Below are 15,318 nucleotides of genomic sequence, written 5' to 3'. Positions count from 1 at the left end.
CCGACATGTGTTGGCACAAGCAGTTTTCTTATAGCCATGCTCTATCAAGAATAAAAACGGAGACCACTTACTCGGGCTCTTTCCCTTCTTCATCAGTGGCTTCAGGAGGTCTTCATGAGCTACAAACTCTAAAGTTCTTCAACATTCCTCTCAAACTTAACAAAGCTCCTACTTACATTGAAGTTCTATGGAAAATTCCTCACTGGAATTGGATAAAAGTCAACACGGATGGTGCTGCTCATGGCAATCCTGGTCCAGCAGGTGGGGGAGGTATTTTTCGTGATTCTAAAGCTGGTTTCATATATGCTTTTGCAAATTTTCTCAACGTGCAACATGCTATCTATGCTGAACTTCACTCAGCAATGCACGTAGTGGACATAGCTTTCACAAAGGATTGGCTAAACCTTTGGCTTGAGAGTGATTCTATGCTGGTTCTGGATATTTTCATTGGTAATTCTATTGTGCCTTGGAAGCTATACAATGATTGGCAAAGATGTAAATCCCAGATTTCTCAAATGAACTTCAAAATTTCTCACATATTTAGAGAAGGCAACACTTGTGCCGATCAACTGGCTTCTTTTGGCATCTCATCTCACTCTAATTCCATTTGGAATTCTACTCCTACATTCATATTAGAGGAATTTGCTAGGAATAGGCATGATCTCCCGAACTATAGATTCCGGAATTTGTAACATGCTTTTTGCCTCTTTCTTGTAACTTTCTTCATCTATATCTTTTGGTGCTCTTGCACCTTGCTTAAAAAAATAATAAGACAAACAACTAGCCACTAATGTTCTTCAAATCTTATATTTAAGAATGTGTTTTTTAAACTTACTCCACATCCTAGCCATCACTAAGGATTTCCAGGGTTTGCACCAGTCCGCAAATTCTCATCAAAAACCTTAATCTCAGGGCAATGGTCAAACTCCTTCTCGTAGCCAAGCATATCTTCATCGTCCTCCTTATACCAGCGATTTTCCGGAAGGTCTTCATTATCAGAGAACTCTCCAAAACCTCTAAAGTTAGAATTAAGCAGAGTGTCATGATAAGAGGGAGAACCCTTAACCATAGCCTCATTACTCTTAGCCTCCATATCAACCTCAAAAGGGGTTCGTGATTTTTGTCCCATGTTTCTACCTTCTTCATGCTTCTAGTCATAAGATCTTCCTCCTCCTGTGAGGCATGACGAGACATTGTCTCTTATACTATTTGAATTTTTCTTCACAATAAATTATATTTTGTTTAACCTAAGTACACTTGCTACCATTTTCATTTAAGAAATTACACTTATCTCTCCAATTGGGTAATCAATGTAATACATGAATATAACTATGGATGGTTTATGTAGGTTTAAAAATTAGACGGTAATTTGTTAAGTATACTAATGCTCAGAGAGTGTCATGAAATTTACTCTTAAAAGAAAATCAACAAAAAAAACCAAGCACAAATGTAGGGATTGAAATCAAATTAAATCAACCATAAACATTTGGAGAAATTTTTTTGAAGTATTATTTTGAAGTATTTTTTTAATATAGCAAAAATAATAGATACTTATTAAAATTGAATATGTTATAACCACAATACTAAAACAAGAAACACTTTTAGCCGCAATAATAATGGAGAGAATTTTGTCACGATACAAGAACTAATTTTTTAAACACAATAGAAGAATTCAGAAGATAATGCCCTGATAATCACAATAGCACATAAAGAGGACAATCACAGTCATATAGAAAATGATGATACTGTTATTATCACGTAGGTAGCTAAATTAAAAAATGAGGCTGTTATGAAAACTAACTTCTAAGTGTGAAATTTTAGTTTGTAGGAAAGAACTAGAACTTGTAGTTGAAAATTCGTACTTGTAAATGCAGTTTATTAAATGAGAATTGTTCGGTAAAATGAGTTTTTTTACTAGACAAAATTTAAAAATGATTAAAAAGGATATATATTATTTATTTATTTTGTTATTAATTAATTGAAGTAATTAAATTTAAGGATATTTAAAATAATCATTTATGTTTATATTTTAGGTATAATTGGATATGTAATATATTTTTTTATTTTTATTTTCATATGAATTTTTTGTTTTCAATATCTTTTTCCAAAAATATAATTAAGTTACCTAAGTTTGTAATATTCTTCCAAAAATGCAAAGGTAGGTGTTGCTGCAGTGGAATCAATCGTTCGTAGCGTTGGCTTTAAATAATCAGATAAAGTGCATAGAATAAATAGAAGATAAGAAACAAAAGAATTTTGTAACGGAGTTTGGCCAATTGTGCTTAATTCCTGAGAACGCTGAGCGGCTACCAAGATATTGTTAGAGAATAAAGGTTACAAACCTAGCACACATATAAGTCTAACTGCCCATGAGGTGTTTCCATTTAGTGTTTATATTTAATGTACATTATAATAAAAGACTTGTGTCTAATATATAAATTAATACATTACTCTATTTTTAATACTAGGTAACGTGGGACTATTCATATCTAGAATGGTTTTCATTAAATGTGTTGCATTTCTCTTTAAACTATATATTCAACTATATTTTTTAATTTAGTATGTTGACTTAGACTATTTCATTTGATGTGCGAAATCCTCAAAATGGTAGAATTTCATCAAATTCATTATAAGTTATCATCCTTATATATTTGATGCTAATTTATAAAGGTTTATAGTAAATGTTATGAAAAGTGGTTTGAAAACCTTTGAAAAAGAATAGATTTATGTACTGGGGGATCATAATTATTCATGATGTCTCAATAAGAAGGATTCTCATTATCAGTTATGAACCCACATAAGTAACCACTCATTAAAGATATATGAGTCTCTACAAGTTATACTTATTATTAATGTTAGATCACTTATTTTATAACCTCTTAAATAAACAATTAATATATTTTTATTAAAATATATGATGCTCACATATTAATTAAAAATTATAACCACTACGTCAGAATAGTAAAACAACAGTACTTAAAATTGTTATTTAGCAGTGCTTTTGAGGCATTTTCTATGTTAGCACAGTAGTACATGAGGTTATATTCAACAGCATTTTTTGAAGCGCTATAGAAAGTAGACTTTTAACTGCGCTCACTGAAGCAATCACTATTAAATGTCTACTTTCTAAATAAGACAATATCTTTCCCAAACATTCTATCAAACACATGACAACCATGTTCAATTCCAACACATTTACAATAGATTTGTTAAATCACCGACATCTCTAACTACATTCAACCTTAATGGAGATTCCAATATTATACGAGTAATTAGATCTTACGCAAATTGTTCATTCTTGTTGGGTATTCCAAGTGTGAATGAAGAAGTCCCATATTGAGCAAAAATTGATGCGTTAAAGAGCATATAAATAGATGGACTCATAAACCTCATGCCTTAAGGTTTTGGGTATGAAACTTCTTTCACTTAGTCCATGGAAAAATTCTTGTTAAATATCAATTCGTAGTAAAATTTCTAACAAATTCGACCTACTTCTTTTCAAAAGAGGAAAAAATCATATAAACTCTGAACTTCGATGATATATTTATACTCCCTAAGCAGGGCATATATCTAGGACTCCTTGCTACATAAGTCCCTCACTTGGTCGTTTATATATATTCATGATCTTTTGTAGATTATCATTGATTGATCCCCTATTTGGATAATGTTCCTACCCGGCGAGCCAAAGACCTGCATGTTTGATCGCCTCACAAAGTAACCCAAGTCGTGCGAGGCTCGTATAGAGTCTCCCAACATGCTCGCCCAGCATCCTGGCAGACTGGGGGCAATTGTTCCTACCCGGCGAGCCAAAGACCCGCATGCTTGGTCGCCGAGGTAGGTCCCGCGTGTTTGTCCCACCAGAGTTGACCTTGGAGACATCCCCTGGCATGTCATCTGTACCTCACCAACCCACCTGCCAGCACGACAGACAGATTGCAGAACGGCTACCAAACCAGCCACAGGCTAAAAGACAAGAGTAGCACAGAGTACGGTCCTAGCCGCCTGACACGGAAAAAGCAACCCCTGACAATATTCTTGGTCGGCCACGTGCTAAGCTACCTGCCAAAAGCCCAAAGTCAACTCTCCCCTCTATAAATAGGAGTCTCTACCAACCGGAAGTATCTTCATCTCTCTACTCTCTAGCATTACTCACTCTATTACTTTCTCTCTTCATATTCTCATACACTTAACAACAAGTTCATGTGTCTCAAACCCTCCAAAATCCTTCATTTGTCTATATTTTAAATTCCCTCAATTTGAGAGTTTTTTGAGATAAAATGTCAAAATAGCTAAATATGTTGAGTAATAATATATAATCACATATTATTGTCCATTTCTTATTGTTCATTACATTTTTAAGGAAAAAAATATATTCTTACATTATCATTAGTTTATCCTCCTTCATCTAAATTTCATACTCCCAAACGAGGGAGAGAATTTCCTTCATTTTTCTTTCCATTCCTCATCTTCCTAACCCTTTAATCCCTTCCTTTCCCTTTCCCTCCTAGCTACCAAACAAAGCCTGATGTTTTACTCTTTCTTTAGAAATTAATATAAAATAATTGACTAAATAAGTTGGTTAGATGCATGGAGAATTCTTATAAATCAACCTAATAAAATGTACTTTTAGTGCTAATGAGTAAAATAATATTTTGTGGTTAGATGCATGCTCCCGTTTTGCTAACAGAAATCTTTTATATTTTTACTTTATAATAGTATTTTTATCATTAATAAGAAACAATGGTCTCATTACAAATTCTAATAACTTATTTTGTTAATAAAACTTAATTTTTCTATGAGATGAATATTTCTCATTAGTAGCAAGTGAAATACTAGATAATGATCGGTATGGAACATATTTTTGAACATTTATGTTCCAGTACTTAAATCCTATATATATATTTCGTGTGCCATTGTTCATTTTTTCTTTTGACTTTTATTTATTTCTATAATTTTATTAAACTGAGTTTGTTTTCATATTGCATGATTTCAAGTTAACGGTTTCTTGTGGAGAATGACATATAGTTTGTTTATGTTAATATCTAACTCGTGGAAACTTATGAAGAGGATCCTAACCTTACATTGAAGTATTTAAATTAAATTTATTATAATCCTAATATTTTCACAGATAATATCATTTTTGTAACTGATATATTCTTAATTTAATAAATTTGTATATTAGATTAATACTCCGTAAATAAAAATTTAACAAATCAATAAATGAAAGACGATTGAGAGAGTCAGTACGAGGAGGAGATTTTAATAAACTATTGTTGAAGGTCCAGTCAAATTGAATAGTTGTGAACTTCAGCCACACCAAGTTCGAGATGGAAACATAATACATTTTGAACTCGAATTGAGTTTTAAGTTGAACAAATTATTGTTGAACTAAACAGATCTAGGCTTTGATTCGAATCTATTTGGCTCTTTTTCATTCCTACTTTAAGTCCTTGAAATAATAAAGTATAACACTTTTAAATGAATGTAATTTTTCTTCATATATTATATGGTTGCTACATTAATATACTATTTTGATCTCATAACATAATTATGTATATTTCTTTATAAATTTTATTGTTATATGAATTTTGATTATAGATATTGATGATTAAATTTAGGATTTAAATGTATATACTGATAGTGTAAGGGATGGATGATGTACTGACACTATAAAAAAATTTACATTATTAGTGCATAGATTTTAAACTCTTAAATTTAATAGAATAAAATATATTCTCATACTAGGAGATAACATATATCCTCCAACCAATAAAAATATGATATATGTACTGTTTTGTTTAATTTTAGAAATATTCTTATAGAAAATGATTAAATATGACACATGTCAAGATTTTAGAGGTCAGATGAGATAGTTTATTTTCTTACATCAAAAGATATTTTATTCTCTAAATTTAATGCCTCCCCGAGACATTTAGGCTATGTTTGGTTTAGGAATGAAAGTGGAAGTAAAGAAAGTGGAAGGAAAGAGAATTGAAGGAAAGAAAAGTAGTAGAAAATGATATGATAACTTTATTGTTTGGTATGATTGAAAATGGAAGGAAAATGAAAGGAAAGAAAAACACATTTATATATAATGTATTGAAAATGACATAAGTGCCCTTATTATATATATAATGTAAATATCTAATTTTTAAATTAAAAAACTAAATAATTTATTTTTAATAATATTAATTAATATTTTTAAGTAAGATATAATCTAAGTTTAATATAAAAATATTTGTTTATAAAATTCAAAGAAAATCATTACCATCTTACTTACATCTTTTTCTCAATAGCGTGTCAAAAAGAAAATAAATCATATTTGACAATCACTTTTATATTTTTAATCATCTCACTTCCATATATTTGTGTTTTGCTTTTCTAATTTATTTATCATTTATTACTTTGTTGATAATTTTAAGTAACAATATTTCCTTTTTTTTTTCACTTCATCTTTTAGCATACATAATTACTATTTATTTGTGAGCTCAAAAGCAACAAAAATAAAATTAAGTTAACTAATTTCACATAAAAATAAATATAATTAAAGAAATTTACTACAATGCATTTATTTTTATCTGGATTATTATTTATTCAATTCATGATGGAATGACAAATTTGGAATTTTTATGGTTTTCCTTCCTTCCTTTAGTTTCTTACCAAATTAGGGAGGAAAAGTTTTTTGTGGGACTCATACATATTTTTTCTTCCTCCCTATTTAGTTTTGGAACCAAATGGTGGAAAATTTCATTTTCCACCACCTTTCTTTCCTCCTCTTTTTTTTTTCCTCTTGTTTTCTATGCAACCAAACATAGTGTTAGACAAACCGGTCAGGGTACTGGTACAGTGGTTCAACCAGTGGTTCAGTAATTAAACTGCATGCCGGTTAAACCGGATATACCTACTTATATTTATATATATATAAACCTATAACAAAAAAATTCTAAATAGGTAGATAGTCAAATTTATAATCCATATTTATAATCTACTCAAAATCACATAAATAAACAACTTAAATAAACAACTTTAAGTCTTTAACAAATTCAAAGTTTAAATTAAAAACATATATCAATCCAAAAGTATCACTTAACAACCACAAAATATAAATAAATGACATAACTTCACAACTCACTCTATAAAACAAATAAATTTAGAGTTTTAACATTTAATATCAAGGAGTCAAAGTTATCTTATATGAATATTATATTTTTCTACCAAATCATATCTTCAGACAGTACTCCAAGATTACACAAATGTCACTGAGGTTACACACGAATGTTATGAACCAAAATATGTAATCTAAATATGATTTGGAAGCATGTGCCTTGAAGTGTTGAAGAAGAGTTGGAAAGATGGGTCTCCTTGTAATGAGTTTTTAAGTTTAAAAAAAAAAATATATATATATATATATATATATATATATGTATAAACCAACCGGTTTAGTAAAATACTGGCCGGTTCACCGGTTTTGACCGATTTTTAACCGATTTTGATACTTGGTCGGTTCAACACCTGTACCGTACCGGTGAGGGGCCCGGTTCACCGGTTTTCCAATTAAACCGGCCGGTATGGTACGGTTTTTATAACTATGCTTAGAATCACACTAACTCCCATCAACCAATAGGAAACTAACTAATTGGTGTCTTATAAGCAAATTAGTTGTTGTAGTATGATATGATTTTGACTTTAATATTTACAGAAAATACAGAAATAAAGAGCCATTTAGTTAGCTTGCATGCATTTAATGACCCGGCTTCCTACTTTTAAACCTTAAAAACTTAGCTACTAAGCTTAGCTTCAATCCACACTATATGGTTTACTCAACAAATATGGAACATTTTTTTACAAATGAAGGGATAAAGATAAGAGGACGATTTAATATGACTCGCGTGAAAAAATAGAAAAAATTAGCTGAAATATATGAGATAGGTTGTGATTGAAATTCGAGTTTATAGCTAAAAGATCATACTTGTGTATTTAATTAATTAAATTGTAATTGTTTGATAAACTTTATTATTAGCTGAAATTTGTTATAGCAAGAAGTTTCATGATACATTATCTTACTTAAAGAGAAAAATTTGTCTAGAAACATATATATCTAACATATTATATTTGGAGGCAAATAAATTTTTTTATACAATCCAAAATAATTGTTCTGGATAAAATTTCAATTAGAATAAATTTTTATTATATTTTTAATATTTTATTGATTATTTTTGCATAGATATGTTTCCACACAAGCTTCAATGTTGTTTTAATATGGAAAAAAACATAATTTGTCAAATGCAGAAATAGAGGGGAGGTTGATATAATTAATTAAATTCATTAACCCTGTAATATTAATCATTGTAATGTATATGAATAAATTAAAGATGATTTGTGATGGTGCAAAATATGAGTGATTTATGTAATTTCACAAAATATTTGTGGATATCAATATAATTTATTTGAAAATAAACATAATTCTTTGGTGTCTTTTGAAAAAAAGATGTAAATGTATAAAACAAACGACTTTGGTGTCTGGCAACACGCTACTTACTTGAAAGGAACTCTGGATTCTTTTGCTATGAGATCAGATAACTAATATTTTCTGGTATTAATAAGCTTACATAGACGTGAAGTAACATATGGTTCCAAAAAATAAAAATAAAATACTTTCTTATTTGTATAACAAAGTTTGACAAGTACCTTATTTGGAAAATATTTTTTTAAATTGCTTGTCACAAAAACATTTTATTAAAAAAAAAATACTCTACATGTTAATGCTAATACTAAAATCCTAATCCATGCAACAAGGAAAAAAAAAATTAATCCCAACATCAATATGATAAAATAAAAACTCAGTCAATAATTCTCTATTATTGATCGCAATGAATTAACCAAATATAAGAAGAATTTAACTTTATTCAAGCCAAGCCAAGCTTCTTTTTTTCAAAGGGTAGCTTCAATAAACTAAAAAGTAGGCTAATTGAATGTAGAAGCTATTGGTATCCACTTCCAACGCTTTCTCACAACTGCCCTAAATATATATCTCTAAGTCCAAAAATGCATTAATTTCTTACCCTTCTTTGAACGATGGAGACATTCTTATATTATACTTCATGTATAGAATCACGTTTTCTGTTGATCATTCATGTTCTACAACTTATGTTTTCTTTATTAATATTAAAATTCAATTAATGCGGACTTATGGTTAAAGTTAAAAATTAATATGATAAGGATCTTTACATTTAGTTTATCTTCAAATCTCACATTCAATCCAAAACAAAACTTCACATGATGTCCCATAAAAAAAGAATGTTACATGATGATCTTTTATTTATTAATTCTTTTTTAGAACAAGAATTTATTTTCATTTAAGATATTAAGTATATATGTTAGCCTTTTACCGTAAAAGATTATTTTGGCTAAGATTTTGCTATGCTTAAATAGATATTAGAGAATAGACTTTCTCGTGTTAAAAAATTTTGTGACTATTATGAGAAGTTTGCATCATTTAATTTATCAGACTACCAAAAAGTTGATGCAGTAGTTTGGCAATTATATATACTAGTGTGTCGTGTATTATATGGTACTACGTATTCAATTTTTATATATTTTATTTTTAGAGTTAGAATGTATTTGTTATAATTTTTATGTATTTATGATAATGTTCAATTTAATGTGGAAGATATAATTAATTAATGTGTTGGTGATGTTTATTTATGATTATATGATATTTTTGTAAAAATTAAATAATGCGAAGTGCAAAATAGGAAATAGAAATTACACCATGATAGAAGTTACATCATGTTTTGTCTTTATAGTATAGATTATATGATCTTTTTGTAAAAATTAAATAATGTGAAGGACAAAATAAGAAATAGAAATTACACCATAGTGAAAGTTACATCATGTTTTGCCTTTATATATTAATAATTATTTGTTTCATAATTATTTATTCATATTCATAATTATATCCTTGGTGTAAAAATTATATATTTATAATTATTTTTTTCATGCTAAAAAATTGTTCAACAACACCTTTAAAAACCCCCACTCTTCTTCCTCTCTCTTCATAACATTTCTAAGCTCATTGTTCTAACCATTCTCTTCTTCTTTGCCATTGTCATGGGAGCTTTTCGCCATTTCGAACCAATCTCAAAATGCAACACACAACAAAGATCAAACCAAACAGTGGCTTCAGACTTGGATGGCACGCTTCTTGTATCTAGAAGTGCTTTCCCTTACTACATGCTCATTGCTCTTGAAGCAGGAAGTTTCTTAAGAGGACTAGTCCTCTTAATCTTCGTCCCTTTTATATACTTCACGTACTTATTCGTCTCCGAAACCCTCGCTATCAAAACCTTGATCTTCATCACCTTCGCGGGGCTGAAGATCAAGGATGTTGAGATGGTAGCGAGGTCGGTGTTGCCGAAGTTCTATGCTGAGGATGTCCATCCTGAGACATGGAGAGTGTTCAATTCCTTTGGGAAAAGATACATTATCACTGCTAGCCCAAGGTTGATGGTGGAACCTTTTGTTAAGACATTTTTGGGAGCTGATAAGGTTATTGGGACAGAATTAGAGGTCACAAAAATGGGGAAGGTTACTGGGTTTGTTAAGGAACCTGGAGTGTTAGTTGGTGAACATAAGAAAGTTGCTATTGTGAAAGAATTTCAGTCTAATTTGCCTGATTTGGGTCTGGGAGATAGTGAAAGTGATCATGATTTCATGTCAATTTGCAAGGTTTGTAACATTTAATCATATTCCTTTATTCCATTTAATGTGTATCAATACTCTTTATTAATTGTTTCAGTATAATTCTCTTAGAAGAAGACTTAAAATTATGATTATTTACTAGAATAAAAGTTAATGGTGTTAATATAGTATCACCCTATACATTCTATTTAATATGTTTCTGAAATGTTAGATTTCATCACATAATGATAGGATTTTTTTGGTAGAGTAATGAAAGAAAAATAAAAGGACAGGCTTAAGGTAATGTAGAGGGTACTTATTCTATTTCATAACTATATAAAGTCATTGTTATTTCCATATTCTAATATGTTTCTAGATAGGGAAGTGTTATTTTTACTTTTAATTTTAAAGATAAAAATGTTAATTTTAATATAAATAAAAGGATACAAGTATTATTGTATTTTGCTTTGTTTTTGTTTTTGACATTATTTCTCTCCAATGCTGAAAAAGATCGAGATTGTAAAATATATTATATTGGTTATGCATCAAAACTCAACTTTTACTATGTTAGAAGTATATTTTTCAAAAAGAGAAAAAATGGGTAAGGAGGCTTACAATATTTAATACAAGTTTGGTGAGGGAGTTAATGACCATGACATGTTGTTTTCACCTATTATGAGCCTCCCTCTATTCATGCTTATGTGTAACCATGCTTTCATGTCATTAGTAAACCTCTCTCCTTCTTTGTTCTATTCCTTTTTTTCTCTATATTTACTACCTTCAAAGTGTAATAAGAGGTCCCCCATTGTCCTTTTTTAACATTAGTAATTGTAAGATCCTTAATTTGGTATGTCTCATGCATAAATCAAACTCAATTATTTCTAAATTGGGGACTATAGACACTTTCCATAAGTTTCTCATGTCCAACCCACTTTTAACACAAAAAATCCAAGCCCTATTGTTTGTAGCTCATGTAAAAGATATGAAAAGTGTTAAACACATCTCATTGCATTTCTTATTGTCATTTAATTAGAAAGCACAATCCTTATGACATCCCTTTTTGACTTTCTTCATAAAATTTTGATTGTGCTTGTTTATCAGTACTTCTTTAAGATGAAATCATGGAATTATCTTTATTGGTTGAGTGATTTTAGAAGAGCTATTATAAATTTAAAAAAAAATTAGGAGAGAAATATCTTATATAATATCCTAGATTCAATTCAAGGATATTTTTCCAAAGTGAACTATCATTGAAATGTCAATAATAACATTTATTTATTTATTTATTTATTTTGAATTAAAAGTGTCTGTGAATAATAACTAAAGACTAATCACTTTCAAGACATAGATTTTATCGAATTATACCTCTTTAAATAAAGCATTGTTCATAAAAACAGTAGGAATCGATCAAACCATTAACATAATGCAACTTAACAAACCCCTTTATTTATCAACTTGTTGGTAAAAATTACATGGTAGCTCATAACATTTAATTTGAATTCACTAAGCTAATTACATTATTATTTAATAATCATTTATCATAATAAATCAACAACTAGCTACTATAATTTGATTTCCCATTGATGTGATTGGTTAATTACATCAAAGTTAAATGCTCTATATTTATACAAAACCACAATTTTTGTCTATCGAAATTGAATGATTTAGATCAAAATATCATTATCACATACCATATATGCATCCAATCAAGACACTAACTATAGCTTACCCTTACAGGAAGGATACATGGTACCAAGGATTAAGTGTGAGCCACTCCTTAGAAACAATCTTCTAAGTCCAATTATCTTTCAAGAGGGTAGGTTTGTTCAAAGGCCAACCCCACTAGCTACCCTATTAACTTTCCTATGGCTTCCAATTGGTATCATATTCTCAATCTTAAGGGTATACCTCAACATCCCTTTGCCTGAAAGAATTGCATGGTACAATTATAAGCTTCTAGGAATAAGGGTCACTGTTAAGGGTACCCCTCCTCCAGCACCAAAGAAAGGCCAGAAAGGAGTCCTATTTGTTTGTAACCATAGAACAGTTTTAGACCCAGTGATTACAGCAGTTGCCCTAGGAAGAAAAATAAGCTGTGTGACATATAGTATAAGCAAATTCACTGAAATAATTTCACCAATAAAAGCTGTGGCACTTTCAAGGGAGAGAGAAAAAGATGCTGCAAATATTAGGAGATTGCTTGAAGAAGGTGACTTAGTGATTTGTCCTGAAGGAACAACTTGTAGAGAACCATTTCTATTAAGGTTCAGTGCACTTTTTGCTGAGTTAACTGATAGAATTGTCCCAGTTGCTATAAACACAAAACAAAGTGTGTTTTATGGGACAACAGTTAGGGGACATAAATTGTTGGACCCTTATTTTATGTTCATGAATCCTATGCCAACATATGAGATCACTTTCTTGAATCAGCTTCCCACAGAACTCACCTGCAGTGGAGGTAAATCTGCGATCGAAGTCGCGAATTACATTCAAAGGGTTCTTGCTAGGACTCTTGGATTTGAATGCACCAATTTAACAAGGAAGGATAAGTATGCTATGCTTGCAGGAACAGATGGAACAGTTCCATCTAAGAAGGATAAAGCTTGAAATATAAGAGGGACAAAAGTAGTTCCCTACTTGATTCTGTATTGGTTGCTAATATGTTTCCAAATCACTTAGAATTTATGTTAGTAATAAAATTTGATTGTGATGATGCTGATGAAAAAAAACATAACAACTTATGTATATCTTGTTGTTCTGATATATACCAATTATAGTTTCTGTTATTGATTCAGTCTTGAAATATAGTACACAACTATTGTGTCTTAAATTTTTACATAAATATTCTGTACCAATAGGACCATGTGGGATCATAAGGTACACTCATTTTTAATGAAGCAGTAATGGCATTTATGTACTATAATTTAACTTGCTGGCAAAAAATCCAACTAGAAGGCTTACACAAGCATGTATAAACCAAAATAAATAGCATGAGTTAATATCATCCATTCCATCATTCATGAATTGTCAAAATTAACAAGTAAATTTAGATATCTTTTTTACGTAAAGATATGACCATTAACTAACTTTAAATTCGATGAAATATGTATCATTTAATGACTTAGATTTCGTTGTTTCGCCTCACATAATAAAACATTGTTTTCACTAGCTAGATATATGCCATATATATATATATATATAATATATATATATATATATATATATATGACAAGATCCTTATGCTATTATGGTGAGTGGTTAGTATGCTAAGTTTGTAGGGGACTGATTAACACATGCAACAGAAAGCACTCAATTCACTTGGACTAAAGTGTAGCTGTCTATTCCAATTGAGCTAACTTATAGGCACATTCATACCTTCCTAAACTAAATGTTCTTAACTTTGTTTCATTCACTTTTCTTAATACTAAACTAATTAAATGACAAAACACAATATAATCATCTTAGAATACAGACAACACTGTAAACTTTCTTTATCTAATGATTCAAATGATTAGAAAAATCGAAAACTAGTCTAACAATATAATATACATATTTTGTTTTGAACCAGATGTATTGTCCAATGAAAAATTCTTATTCGAGTCGGATAAGATCATTATAGATTATAAATTTCTCCGTGCCAAATATTTTATTTTATTTTTGTTAAGATATCTAAACCTAACTAGTTTGGGAGCAATTTATGGTGAGATAATGTATAACTAAATAAGAGAGTGTGTGGTCCATTCTTCTTCACAAAAGGTGGAGGATAAGGGGACCATTTGGCCTTATGTGTGTAATGAAACAACAACTGTGGAACAATTAAATAGGCACGTGAAAGTGCCAGTTTTGTGATATGAGAAAGTTAGTATATGGTTTCTTCTTCTGTTACATTGCCAAAGTGGTGCTAAAAAATCTTGAACTAGCATGCTTGGATGTTGAGTTTCCTTAGTTTAGATGGTGGAACTTGGAACTAATCCTCCTTTGTCTTCAGATCTGACAGACACTGAGACATAACTTGGAGGCTAATAAATGTTATTTTGATATTGTTAGGTGAATAAAGTTTCAATGTTTTAAATTACGGTTTGTTATTTAGTGTGGAAGCGGTTGGTTAGAATCTGGATCTCTCTGTTATATCTTAACAAGAACAAAACTTGAATCATATTGAACCGAGTTGAGTGTGTACCTGAAAAAGATTTTGATGCTAAGTTATGTGTTTGTTATAGAGAGAAAGTAAAGTGAGAGTAAGTAGTATCCCTTGTAGGCATAGTTTTCTATTTATAGAGAGGTCAAATGGGATGAACTATCATAGTAGGTGCTTTAATCACGATGGGCCTATGTTTTACCTTTGTCAATAGATGTTTTAATCATGACGAGTCATCTTATTTTTTTTTTTCTTAAGTGACAATATGTGCTTTTAACCATACTCTTAGTGTACATATCACTGAAAACCAGTTCCTCAATTTCTTTCCTTTAACAAAAAGAGAGAATCGTAGGAAATGTGTTTTTCCTTGGATGGTAGAATAATTGAAAACCCAACCAATTGTAAATGCTTCCCAAACTAAGTAGGCAAAAAAATGTAGGAGAAAAATATATGTTTGACATCTTCTTCCTATTTATTACACCAAGAGTAATTCAAAATCA

The 15,318-nt window shown here is 30.1% G+C and overlaps 1 protein-coding gene across 1 annotated transcript; it reads left to right on the top strand.

Annotated features, from left to right (window-relative positions):
• Positions 9,997-13,400, top strand: LOC109325881 (glycerol-3-phosphate 2-O-acyltransferase 6-like). Its single transcript, XM_019558478.1, has 2 exons — positions 9,997-10,728; positions 12,418-13,400. Exons 1-2 carry the CDS (start codon positions 10,111-10,113, stop codon positions 13,285-13,287), a joined length of 1,488 nt encoding a protein of 495 aa, XP_019414023.1. The 5' UTR covers positions 9,997-10,110; the 3' UTR covers positions 13,288-13,400.

The sequence above is a fragment of the Lupinus angustifolius genome, chromosome LG13 (genome assembly GCF_001865875.1).
Source record: "Lupinus angustifolius cultivar Tanjil chromosome LG13, LupAngTanjil_v1.0, whole genome shotgun sequence".
NCBI classification, from domain to species: Eukaryota; Viridiplantae; Streptophyta; class Magnoliopsida; order Fabales; family Fabaceae; genus Lupinus; species Lupinus angustifolius.
The sequence above is the reverse complement of the archived record's forward strand: the minus strand, read 5'-3'. Positions and strand labels throughout refer to the sequence as shown.